The 13,536-nt window shown below is 47.9% G+C and overlaps 1 protein-coding gene across 2 annotated transcripts in view; it reads right to left on the bottom strand.

Annotated features, from left to right (window-relative positions):
• Nucleotides 1–13,271, bottom strand: part of RBM27 (RNA binding motif protein 27) — a 102,387-nt gene extending 89,116 nt beyond the window's left edge. For both annotated transcript variants that reach the window (XM_040406166.1, XM_040406173.1), the window contains exons 1-2: nt 12,970–13,271; nt 4,980–5,098 (exon numbers count right to left, since the gene is read on the bottom strand). In XM_040406166.1, the coding sequence (XP_040262100.1) occupies nt 4,980–5,098; nt 12,970–13,028 (178 nt within the window). In that variant the 5' untranslated portion in view covers nt 13,029–13,271. The remainder of the gene's footprint in view (nt 1–4,979; nt 5,099–12,969) is intronic.
• Nucleotides 13,272–13,536: the final 265 nt, after the last annotated feature.

Raw genomic sequence — 13,536 nt, 5'->3', positions numbered from 1 at the left:
GCTCTGACTTTCTGAGCACCTGTCATGTTTCCTGAGGTTCTACAATGCCCAGACAGTACAAACACCCCACAAATGACCACATTTCGGAAAGTACACACCCTAAGGTATTCGCTGATGGGCATAGTGAGTTCATAGTTCACTTTTTATTTTTTGTCACAAGTTAGCGGAAAATGATGATTTTTTTTTTTTTTTTTCTTACAAAGTCTCATATTCCACTAACTTGTGACAAAAAATAAAAAGTTCTATGAACTCACTATGCCCATCACGAAATACCTTGGGGTCTCTTCTTTCCAAAATAGGGTCACTTGTGGGGTAGTTATACTGCCCTGGCATTCTAGGGGCCCGAATGTGTGGTAAGGAGTTTGAAATCAAATTCTGTAAAAAAAATGACCAGTGAAATCCGAAAGGTGCTCTTTAGAATATGGGCCCCTTTGCCCACCTAGGCTGCAAAAAAAGTGTCACACATCTGGTATCTCTGTATTCAGGAGAAGTTGAGGAATGTGTTTTGGGGTGTCTTTTTACATATACCCATGCTGGGTGAGAGAAATATCTTGGCAAAAGACAACTTTTCCCATTTTTTTTATACAAAGTTGGCATTTGACCAAGATATTTCTCTCACCCAGCATGGGTATATGTAAAAAGACACCCCAAAACACATTCCTCAACTTCTCCTGAATACAGAGATACCAGATGTGTGACACTTTTTTGCAGCCTAGGTGGGCAAAGGGGCCCATATTCCAAAGAGCACCTTTTGGATTTCACTGGCCATTTTTTACAGAATTTGATTTCAAACTCCTTACCACACATTTGGGCCCCTAGAATGCCAGGGCAGTATAACTACCCCACAAGTGACCCCATTTTGGAAAGAAGAGACCCCAAGGTATTCGCTGATGGGCATAGTGAGTTCATGGAAGTTTTTATTTTTTGTCACAAGTTAGTGGAATATGAGACTTTGTAAGGAAAAAAATAAATAAAATAAATCATCATTTTCCACTAACTTGTGACAAAAAATAAAAAATTCTAGGAACTCGCCATGCCCCTCACGGAATACCTTGGGGTGTCTTCTTTCCAAAATGGGGTCACTTGTGGGGTAGTTATACTGCCCTGGCATTTTCCAGGGGCCCTAATGTGTGGTAAGTAGGTAAATGACCTGTGAAATCCAAAAGGTGCTCTTTGGAATGTGGGCCCCTTTGCCCACCTAGGCTGTAAAAAAGTGCCACACATGTGGTATCGCCGTACTCAGGAGAAGTTAGGGAATGTGTTTTGGGGTGTCATTTTACATATACCCATGCTGGGTGAGATAAATATCTTGGTCAAATGCCAACTTTGTATAAAAAAATGGGAAAAGTTGTCTTTTGCCAATATATTTCTCTCACCCAGCATGGGTATATGTAAAATGACACCCCAAAACACATTCCCCAACTTCTCCTGAATACGGCGATACCAGATGTGTGACACTTTTTTGCAGCCTAGATGCGCAAAGGGGCCCACATTCCTTTTATGAGGGCATTTTTAGACATTTGGATCCCAGACTTCTTCTCACGCTTTAGGGCCCCTAAAATGCCAGGGCAGTATAAATACCCCACATGTGACCCCATTTTGGAAAGAAGACACCCCAAGGTATTCAATGAGGGGCATGGCGAGTTCATAGAATTTATTTTTTTTTGGCACAAGTTAGCGGAAATTGATTTTATTTATTTTTTTCTCACAAAGTCTCCCTTTCCGCTAACTTGGGACAAAAATTTCAATCTTTCATGGACTCAATATGCCCCTCACGGAATACTTTGGGGTGTCTTCTTTCCGAAATGGGGTCACATGTGGGGTATTTATACTGCCCTGGCATTCTAGGGGCCCTAAAGAGTGAGAAGAAGTCTGGAATATAAATGTCTAAAAATTTTTACGCATTTGAATTCCGTGAGGGGTAGGGTGACTTCATGTGAGATTTAATTTTTTGACACAAGTTAGTGGAATATGAGACTTTGTAAGAAAAAAAAAAAAAATTCCGCTGACTTGGGCCAAAAAAATGTCTTAATGGAGCCTTACAGAGGGGTGATCAATGACAGGGGGGTGATCAGGGAGTCTATATGGGGTGATCACCCCCCTGTCATTGATCACCCCCCTATAAGGCTCCATTCAGATGTCCGTATGTGTTTTGCGGATCCGATCCATGTATCCGTGGATCCGTAAAAATCATACGGACATCTGAATGCAGCCTGACAGGGGGGGGTGATCAATGACAGGGGGGTAATCAATGACAGGGGGGTGATCAGGGAGTCTATATGGGGTGAACACCACAGTCATTGATCACGCCCCTGTAAGGCTCCATTCAGACGTCCGTATGCGTTTTGCGGATCCGATCCATCTATCAGTGGATCCGTAAAAATCATGCGGACATCTGAATGGAGCTTTACAGGGGGGTGATCAATGACAGGGGGGTAATCAGGGAGTCTATATGGGGTGATCAGGGGTGATCAAGGGTGAATAAGGGGTTAATAAGTGACAGGGGGGGGGGGGGTGTAGTGTAGTGGTGCTTGGTGCAACATATTACTAAGCTACCTGTGTCCTCTGGTGGTCGATCCAAACAAAGGGGACCACCAGAGGACCAGGTAGCAGGTATATTAGACGCCGTTATCAAAACAGCGTCTATTATACCTGTTAGGGGTTAAAAAAAAAAATCACATCTCCAGCCTGCCAGCGAACGATCGCCGCTGGCAGGCTGGAGATCCACTCGCTTACCTTCCGATCCTGTGAACGCGCGCGCCTGTGTGCGCGTTCACAGGAAATCTCGCGTCTCGCGAGATGACGCATAGATTCGTGACTGTGCGCAGTGCTGCCACCTCCGGAATGCGAATCTGCGTTAGGCGGTCCGGAGGTGGTTAAATACCAATTCTAATTGAACCAAAAAATGTATTGGACGATTCATGGATCAAACACCTGTTGTGAATTTTGCTGTTAAGCTCCTTGTTAAAGAACAGCAAGTTTGCAAAAAGTACTGAAACATCTAACAGTTGGACATGTGCATACAAAGTTTAGAGAAGGTCACATTAAGTTCAGTTATAGTGCATTTAGGTTCATCCTGAAATTTGACCCATAAGCCAAACATCCCTAACTTTTTGTGAGTAGTGTATGTATGTAAAAAAACAACTCAGATACGGAACAACGCATCCGTAAAAAACGGACTGCAAAACAACGGTCGTGTGCATGAGCCCTAAAAGGTGACCACTAATAATATAAAAGCTAACAAGGCTAGATAATGTCTCAAACAGTAAATGGGAGATACTCAAAGATTTTGCTCAGGTTTCTGAAACAAGCAGTCTTGTGGAAATCTTGCAGAAAACACAGGCTCTTCCTGCCAATGTCTTCCATGTTTGGCTACGTGCAATTGAGGGGCCTATAGGGCGGGCTTATCCTTTGGATTGCTACTTCAGCCAGACAACAGGATTGTAAATAGGAGAATGGCTCCTATTCATTTTGGGCTAAAAAAAATAAATCATTTCTCCACAGGTCTTTATTAAACATTTTCCACAGTTCTCCCCCTATAGCTTTCATTTTCAGCGTATCTGAAGACTGATGCTTCTGCTTCACAGTGAATCTCTGTCAGAGAGCTGCTCTGATGGTTCGCTCTGTAACCCTTATCTATACTTTCCTAACATTACAGCTAAATTCGTATTAGGCTACTTTCACACCTGCGTTCGGGTGTCCGCTTGTGAGCTCCGTTTGAAGGTGCTCACAAGCGGCCCCGAACGCAGCCGTCCAGCCCTAATGCATTCTCAGTGGATGCGGATCCGCTCAGAATGCATCCGTCTGCCAGCGTTCAGCCTCCGCTCCGCTCAGCAGGCGGACACCTGAACGCTGCTTGCAGCATTCTGGTGTCCGCCTGGCCGTGCGGAGGCAAGCGGATCCGTCCAGACTTACAATGTAAGTCAATGGGGACGGATCCGTTTGAAGATGACACTATATGGCTCAATCTTCAAACGGATCCGTCCCCCATTGACTTTCAATGTAAAGTCTGGACGGATCCGCTCAGGCTACTTTCAGACTTAGAAATTTTTCTAAACTATAATGTAGACGGATCCGTTCTGAACGGATGCAAACGTCTGCATTATAGGAGCGGGTCCGTCTGATGAAACATCAGACGGACCCGCTCCGAACGCTAGCGTGAAAGTAGCCTTAGTTTGACAAGAATTTAGCTTATACGAGTGTGTGTATAAGCTATCAGAAGTTCTGAGATAAGGGCTAAAGATCCAGCCTTCAGAGGAATTCATTGAAAAGAAAGGGACAGTCTGGAGATACACTGAAAGTGAAAGCTGTAGAGAAAAACCTGTTGAAAATTTTTAATAAAGGCCAACTGAAAAATGATTTTAGCCTAAACCGAGTAGAATGCAATTGTCTGTAACAGGGATCCCGCATTAGTGTCAAGACTCAGACAGACAAATACCGCTGAACTTTGTCCAGCTGAACTCCAGCACTAATGCCGGAAACAGGGGGCGACTCCTATAGTCATTGGGGCCAGGCGTTGCTCCGGCACTTTCCAGCTATGCCAGTTGTGATGAAGTACGGCAGGCTGTTCCTCTACCGGAACAGTTTAGCGCTAGTGTGAACCTAGCCTAATCTTACCAAAACAACCAAAGAAAACTTCTTACATCTCAAAATATATCATGGTTATAAAGCTGGATACTTTAGAGACTTTAATGGGGTTGTCTAGAATTTTGATAGTGATGGCCTATCCTCAGGATAGGTTGTTAATAAACTTGCAGGCATTCGACCGCTGGAACCCCCCACCGATCACCTGTAGCATCTGTGTCAGAAATACACAGCGCCATCCATATTATAGTGGACAGAGCCGGTAACTGCAGCACTGCTCTCATTCACTTCATTTGGAGCAGCGCTAGAGTAACCAGCTTCTTGTTGGAACCATTTCAGTCTTTGGCCTATCCCCACCATGTGATTCACATCCAAGCCCACCTAGTGAGGAATACCTTTCTGCAGGAAAACATCCAGCTGGTCAGCACATATGGCCTTTAATTCCTTCTCCGATTTGTCCTTTCGCACCAAAGCAATAACATAGTTTGCTAAAGCTGAAGGGTCGGCATCACATCTGTCAGGGAAAGAAAAAATGTGTTAAGCTGAACAGGTATAAAAAATAAAAATAAATAAATAAATAAAAATCAATCAAATACATTAACCACAGGAGCGGTCTCAAGTAGTCCGAGCTATTATGGAGACAAACTAATGTGAAAGATGGAGCCTACCCTAGAAATTGCCAGCTGCGGACCAACTGCTGCTCACTTATTATTATAAAAAAAAAGAACATAAAAAGAGGCCAGAAAACAATGTAACGTGGGATGTGTTTGCCATAAAGCTCCATAAACAATACTGTATTCCAGGCCCAAATCGTCTGACCACCTAGCGTGTATTGGGGTCCCCTAGGTCTCCCTCGACAGATGATGTTTGGGGAAAGAAGGGTGGTGGGACCAGATCCTTCTGTTCTCCTGTAAGACACTGCTGCCAGAGGTGTCCTCTTTCCCTACAGAAAACACGTCTATGTACATGGGGGATTCGTTCAGCAGACCAGGGATTTCACAGTGGGTACAATGCCTCATAGCCTAGCTCAGCCCAACGGAATGACACCTTTCATTCTGGAGAAAGGAGGCTGCATTCAGGTCTTTGGATGGAAGCTGTATCTGCCCTTAATACTGGCTCTTTGCATTGAAAAGCCAGAAAACGCATCAAAAAAGGATGCAGTTTTTGGAACACATCCACATTTATCCTCCATTTCCTATTGGTAAATCACACACAGCAAACCTGGAAGGAAACGCAGGTGTGTTGTTAGAAAAACTACATGTGTTTTTAAAGTTTTTTGTTTGTTTTTGATGCATTCAAAATGCAACACCACAGTGACATGTGGCAGTACCCCAAGCGTATCATCCGATGGTACGGCAGTGTGAATCCACTGGCTGTTGTAAGTGAGTGCACCTTGGCCGGCTGTACCCTTCATCCATATGAACAGTTACGTGCACCGAGAGCAGGTCCATGCCACCCAGCGCACCCTGGCTCCTCCTGCTTCCTCTGCAGGCTCCTCCCTCTCCTCCTTGATTGACAGATCAAATGGAATAGAAAGTGCCTTTTCTCCAGAATAAAGCCACATGTCACTAAGTGAAAGCTATCAACCCATTCAGCTGGGCTAGAACAAGGCATTGGGGGAGATTTATCAAAAACTGAAAACTGGCTTAGTCGCCCATAGCAACAAATCAGATTCCACCTTTCAAGTTTCAGAGTTCCTTTGGAAAATGAAAGGTGGAATCTGGTTGCTATGGGCAACTAAGCCAGTTCTACTTTACACTGGATAAATCTCCATTGTTTCTGGTTTAACAATGAATTTCCTGGGGACAGATTCCCTTTAAAGGGGTTGTCCACCATTCTTAATTGTCCTATGCTCAGGATAGGTCATCACTAGCCGATTGGCATTAGCTCCATCTACTTCCACTGACGGTAATGGCTCTTTCACACTTGCGTCCTTGTGTTCCGGCATAGAGTTCCGTCGTCGGGGCTCTATGCCGGAAGAATCCTGATCAGGATTATCCCAATGCATTCTGAATGGAGAGAAATCCGTTCAGGATGCATCAGGATGTCTTCAGTTCCGGAACGGAACGTTTTTTGGCCAGAGAAAATACCGCAGCATGCTGCACTTTTTGCTCCGGCCAAAAATCCTGAACACTTGCCGCAAGGCCGGATCCGGAATTAATGCCCATTGAAAGGCATTGATCCGGATCTGGCCTTAAGCTAAACGTCGTTTCGGCGCATTACCGGATCCGACGTTTAGCTTTTTCTGAATGGTTACCATGGCTGCCAGGACGCTAAAGTCCTGGTTGCCATGGTAAAGTGTAGTGGGGAGCGGGGGAGCAGTATACTTACCGTCCGTGCGGCTCCCGGGGTGCTTCAGAGTGACGTCAGGGCGCCCTACGCTCATGGATGACGTGTCGCATGGATCACGTCATCCATGCGCAAGGGGCGCTCTGACGTCATTCTGGAGCGCCCCGGGAGCCGCACGGACTGTAAGTATATTGCTCCCCCGCTCCCCACTACTACTATGGCAGCCAGGACTTTAATAGCGTCCTGGGTGCCATAGTAACACTGAACGCATTTTGAAGACGTATCCGTCTTCAAATGCTTTCAGTTCACTTGCGTTGTTACGGATCCGGCGAGCACCTCCGGCAAATGGAGGGCATGACGGATCTGGACAACGCAAGTGTGAAAGAGGCCTAAAGCAGCAGCTCTCTGGCCATCAGGACACAGTAGTCTGCATACCACATCTGGTAGGACTTGCCCACTTTCAGTCATGAGAAATAACGTAACGTAGCTGACTGACATTAGCGATGTGCTAATGTCAGCAGAACATAACTGTATGACTTATATCTCCCTGCCTGCCGCTGCACTAAATAAAGACTTTTATAATATGCTAGTGGGTCGTTGCTGCAGCACCTGGAGGCTCCGTCTTCTCACCCTTTGGCACGCCCATATACAGTTGATTGACATCTGAGTTCTCCTCAGTGTCCCGTAAATCCCACGCCGTCCTGTTTAGTATTCGGCGCAGGCGCAGTGAGTGAAGGACGCTCTCCTGCTGCCGGCTTCCTCACTGCGCCGAATACTAATCAGGACGGCGCAAGCGTTGGATTTACGGGACACTGAGGAGAACTCAGATGTCAATCAACTGGACCTGGGCGTGCCAAAGGGGGAGAAGACGGAGCCTCCAGGTGCTGCAGCAACACCCCACAAGCATATTATAAAAGTCTTTATTTTGAGGGAACAGCGGCAGGCAGGGAGATATAAGTCATACAGTTATGTTCTGCTGACATTAGCACATCGCTAATGTCCGTCAGCTACATGACGTTATTTCTCATGACTGAAACCCTTTAACAGACAATTCGAGGAGAAAGTATGATATGTCAATCATATGTGCAAGTCCCGTGGGTGCTCGGCCCACAAACACACAGCGATTGCCGATATTTGGAGGGAGCGGTCATGCGGGTGCAGAAGGTGATCAGCAATGAGATGAACGTGCCATCCACAGTAACAAGGGTACACTATGGAATAAATTACCACAGATATCCAAGGCTACTTTCACATTAGCGTTGTTACTGGATCCATCATGGATCAGCAAAAACGCTTCCGTTACTGATAATACAACCATCTGCATCCGTTATGAACGGATTTAACATAGCCAAGATGGATCCGTCATGAACTCCATTGAAGGTCAATAGAGGACGGATCTGTTTTCTATTGTGGCAGTGAAAACGGATCCATCCCCATTGACTCGCATTGGGGGTCATGCCGGATCCGTTTTGCTCCGCATCCCAGGACGGAAAGCAAACTACATGTTGCGGTTTTCTCTCCGGTATGGATACGCAACTAAATAGAACGGAATGCATTTTGGAGCCTTCCGTTCTGTTCAGTTTTGTCCCCTTTGACAATGAATGGGGACAAAACGGAAGCGTTTTTTTTTCCGGTATTAAGACCCTATGACGGATCTCAATACGGGAAAACTAAACCGCTAGTGTGAAAGTAGCCTTATACATGCCTACTTTTCTACTAACTGCTGCCCTCAGAAAGCAGAACTGTACTGTTTGCAAATTGTGGATCTGAAAAACACGGATACTGGTCGTGTGCATTGCGCATCTTCTGGTTCCACACGCCCCGTTCTATGTGAAAGGTGTTTATTCTTGTCTGCAAAATAGAACGTGTCCTATTCTTGTCTATCTTTTACAGACGTGCAGATGCAGACAGCACATGGCCCTGATGAAATGGGTCTGCAGGCTCGGACTGGCCCACAGGGGCACAGGTGAAACCCCCGGTGGGCCCCTAGCCCCCCACCCCCTACACAAGTAGCATATACCACAATAGACTTACTGCACTACATATAGACAGGCGGTGTGCAGCACCTCAACCAGCCTAACTTTATACAAAGAACTGGGTATAATCTTTAAGAAACTCCCCAGTTTATTTTATTCTAGCCAGTGTCCTCCCCTCCCAGGGACCCCCATAATCACCTTGTAGCGTCTTGCTGCTGTCTTCAGCTGTGTGAACAGGTAATATTTGGATGTACCTGTACGGTGGGCCCCCTAGACAGCCCAGTCTGACACTGCGCATCAGATGTGCAAAAATGGGGTGGTGTGCATGGGGCCTTACTGTTAAGTATACCTACATATTTATTTGAATTACTGCAAATTTCATACTCGTCCTTAAATAAAAAATACCCCCCAAAAATGCCTAAGAGGAATATTTTTTGACAGAAAAAACGTAGCACGACCTCTGCAGGCTCGCGTCTGAGCCTTGGGAGCCCACTGCTGCCCGTTGACTGGTTGTCCCTTCTTGAACTAGATTTGACCACTACAAAATACCCATCATTTCGGCTTATTAGTTAGGTCTCATGCACACGACCGTGCCTTTTTTGCGGCCCACAAAAAAACCAAAGCCGTCCGTGTGCCTTCCGCAATTTGTGGAACGGGCGGCCCATTGTAGACATGCCTATTCTTGTCCGCATCTTTTGCGTCCCCATCGGGCTCGGAAGTAGACCATAACATGCAGCTCGGATGTGGACCATAACTACGGTCGTGTGCATGAGGCCTGAAAAAGAGACTTCGAGAAAGAACGGTTTTCAGAGACTTAGGGCTCATGCACATGGACGTGTGCCGGCTGTGCCTGTGCTGCGGACCGCAAATTGTTCTATCTTTTAGTGGTGCAGAGGCACGGACTGAAATCCCACGGCAGCGCTCAGCTCTGTATATGGTGTGCACACGGCTGGTGCCCTTATATTGTGGCTGTTTGCGGGCCTCAAGCCCTTAAACGGGTGTTCTGAGATAGGTCATCAGTATCTGATCAGTGGGAGTCTGATACCCGGGACCTCTGCCGATCAGCTGTTTGAGAAGACAGTGGTGCACACAGTAGCTCTGCAGCCTTCTCTCAGCTGTTCCTAGGCCAGTGACTACATGTTCATCAGCCATGTGGCCTAAACGCAGCTCAGCCCCATAGAAGTGAAAGGGGCTGAGCACAATACCAAGCACAGCCGCTGTATAATGTTCGGCGCTGAGCTTGGTGAGCTGAGAGAAGACAGCGGTGCACACAGTAGATCTGCAGCCTTCTCTCAGCTGTTCCTAGACCAGTGACTACATGTTCATCTGTCACGTGGCCTAGACGTGGCTCAGCCCCATAGAAGTGAAAGGGGATGAGCACGATACCAAGCACAGCCGCTGTATAATGTACGGCGCTGAGCTGAGAGAAGACAGTGGTGCACACAGTAGATCTGCAGCCTTATCTCAGCTGTTCCTAGACCAGTGACTACATGTTCATCTGTCACGTGGCCTAGACGTGGCTCAGCCCCATAGAAGTGAAAGGGGATGAGCACGATACCAAGCACAGCCGCTGTATAATGTACGGCGCTGAGCTTGGTGAGCTGAGAGAAGACAGTGGTGCACACAGTAGCTCTGCAGCCTTCTCTCAGCTGTTCCTAGGCCAGTGACTACATGTTTATCAGCCATGTGGCCTAAACGTGGATCACCCCCATAGAAGTGAAAGGGGCTGAGCACAATACCAAGCACAGCCGCTGTATAATGTTCGGCGCTGAGCTTGGTGAGCTGAGAGAAGACAGTGGTGCACACAGTAGCTCTGCAGCCTTCTCTCAGCTGTTCCTAGGCCAGTGACTACATGTTCATCTGTCACGTGGCCTAGACGTGGCTCAGCCCCATAGAAGTGAAAGGGGCTGAGCACGATACCAAGCACAGCCGCTGTATAATGTACGGCGCTGAGCTTGGTGAGCTGAGAGAAGACAGTGGTGCACACAGTAGATCTGCAGCCTTCTCTCAGCTGTTCCTAGGCCAGTGACTACATGTTCATCTGTCACGTGGCCTAGACGTGGCTCAGCCCCATAGAAGTGAAAGGGGATGAGCACGATACCAAGCACAGCCGCTGTATAATGTACGGCGCTGAGCTTGGTGAGCTGAGAGAAGGCCGTGGCGCACACAGATGCACAGTGCTTTCTCACACAGCTGAACAGCGGGGGTCCCGGGAGTAGGACCACCACCAGATACTGATCACCTATCAGAGCATAGATCATCAGTTTTAAAGTCTCGGAAAACCCTTTTTGCACTGTTGCTTTGCAGCTCAGGGTTCTAGGTTAAAATCTGACCGAGGACCATATCTGGATTGGCATCCTCTGTGTACACGTTCCTCCCATACTCCAAAAAGAAGAGGCAAAGTGGCTTCCTATAAAACTGACCCTAGTGGGTGTCGTCTATGTGCACCTATAGGGTAGCCACAGCGGGGGTCCCTGGTGTAAGTCCCTCAATGGACAGATATTAATGATCTATCCTGAGGATGGGTCATCAATATCAGGAGCCTGGAAAGCCCCTTTAACTCGTCCGTGTTGACATCTTGGACACGTAGTCAGTGGTCCGTCCTTGAAGAATCCAGGTTTAGTCCGTGTGTCAGTTTTTTACCCTCCGTGTATCATCTGTATTTCACGGACAACGCTAGGCTGAGCGTTCATTTCCAGAGCATCTCCTACCAATGATCCATCCTTGTTGTGTCAGCACTTTTCACTGCCTCATAGACTTTAATGGGCTTGTCTAAGTGGAAATGAACACATTAAAATCCACGGGTACATGGACAGCACACATCTGTGGAGGAGGCCTACCAGGAGCTATGGGCACAGGATAATCAATGTTGGCTGACTGGTGTATATACCAGAATAGTGCAGCTTGGCACAGCCTTAGGCTGGGTTCACACTTGAGCGTTTTACAGCGCGTTCAAACGCGCTGTTAAACGCTCAACACATGAAAACCAATGCTTTCCTATGGCCCTGGTTCTCACTTGAACGTTTTACAGCGCGTTTGAACGAGCTGAAAAACGCCCTACGCTCAAACAAGTTCTTGAGCTTCTTTGGGGCGTTTTGACACGCGTTTGTGGCCATAGGACACTGCAGTCAATCACACAAACGCGCGTCAAACGCGCGTTTACTATTGCAAAAAACGTGCATAAAAACGCGCGACAAAAATGCGCGTTAAACGCGCATATCAAATACGCTCAGGTCTGAACCCAGCCTTAGTGTGAGGTTATTAAACTGGATGTCAATCAATTAGCATAATGAAGGTCCCATGACAAGGAGCTGGTTGCAAGACCCCCACCGACCCCCACACTAAACGACATGTGTATTGGTTGAATGCCCCCCTCGTCCCCAATTCCAGCCGACCCTGTAAAGTGTATGATGTCAGAGGAGATAAGGACTGAACACAATGGATTTCAACTGGCGATCCTTTCGATCCCAGGAAGGCGGCGTTTAAGGAGTGCGCCAGCGGCCTTCTCCCCATTCACTATACATGCATGCTTGGCAGGGCAGAGCATGCATGTGTACGGGAGGACAGAAACAGCCGTCACGTCAAAAACTCATGTTTACAGCCAGCGGTGGGAATGAGGTATTGCGTACACAGACCCTATGGTTTATCCACATGGATGAGGGCACCTCCCTGGCCTGGCTAGTATGGGGGTCTTCATATTTGGGAGATTCTCCTCCTTCATCCAAGGTGGTGCTCAAACCTGCAGAGCTTACTGTAGTCCATGGGGTTCATCCATCCCCAGCACAGACGTGAACGGTCCCCTAGGCACAGCAGTTGTGGCCCCCGGCCAATTCCTGCCATCTTTCTATGGGGGCGCTGCAGGTAGACAGGTGACAATGACACATATGCCACTGCGTCTCATAACATCTGCAGAATTTGGCACCACACTGTAAAAGTGACTGGGCTGGAAACACATACTGGGTTGCCACAGGCAACAGCTCCACTTTGGCCCAGTTTAGGATAAAACATGCTTACAGTGTGGCCCCCCTCACCTGTCACCCCTGGGCACAAGGCCATGCAGTCACCGCCCCCTCCCCCAGACTTGTTGCCACAAGGCCCGGTGCCCACGTCCAGTACTCACATTGGCTCCAGTAACTTGGCCAGCCACGTCTTGAAGGCCTCCACATTCTCTATCAGCATGTCGGCGGCTGAGGCAGGCCTGGGGGGTGTGGGGGACCACTATCGTGCCAGCACCGCGATCCCAGCGCTCATCCTCGTCTGCCCGGGAGTCCCGCCTCAATCTGACCCTCTATCACGCACGTGCAGAAGCTTCCCGCCAGGCACTCTCTCCGTCGCGGCACCAAACGTACACCAGTTACCGGCTCAACTCCCGTCCCAAGCACGGCACAACTTAGGCAGGCATTAGGGCCTACGAGAGAACCGGAAGACGGACAGCTCGACGCAGCCAATCGCGATACTGGACGTGACGTACGGTGACCAATAGGCTCCTTGCGGGGCGGGACTAGACGGTCTAGGTCATTAGTGGGAGGAGCCGTGGCAGCAGGGGTTTGTAGTACCGCATGGTGACTGAGTGCGGGAGTAGTAGTAGTGCGGGGCACAGGGCTGTAGCGTATGGTTACTGTGGGGCAACTAATGCTCAGGTGTGAGCAAGGGGCGTTCAGTCTTAAAGGAGGCCTCCAATAATAAG

This window comes from Bufo bufo, chromosome 1, assembly GCF_905171765.1.
Source record: "Bufo bufo chromosome 1, aBufBuf1.1, whole genome shotgun sequence".
NCBI classification, from domain to species: domain Eukaryota; kingdom Metazoa; phylum Chordata; class Amphibia; order Anura; family Bufonidae; genus Bufo; species Bufo bufo.
The sequence above is the reverse complement of the archived record's forward strand: the minus strand, read 5'-3'. Positions and strand labels throughout refer to the sequence as shown.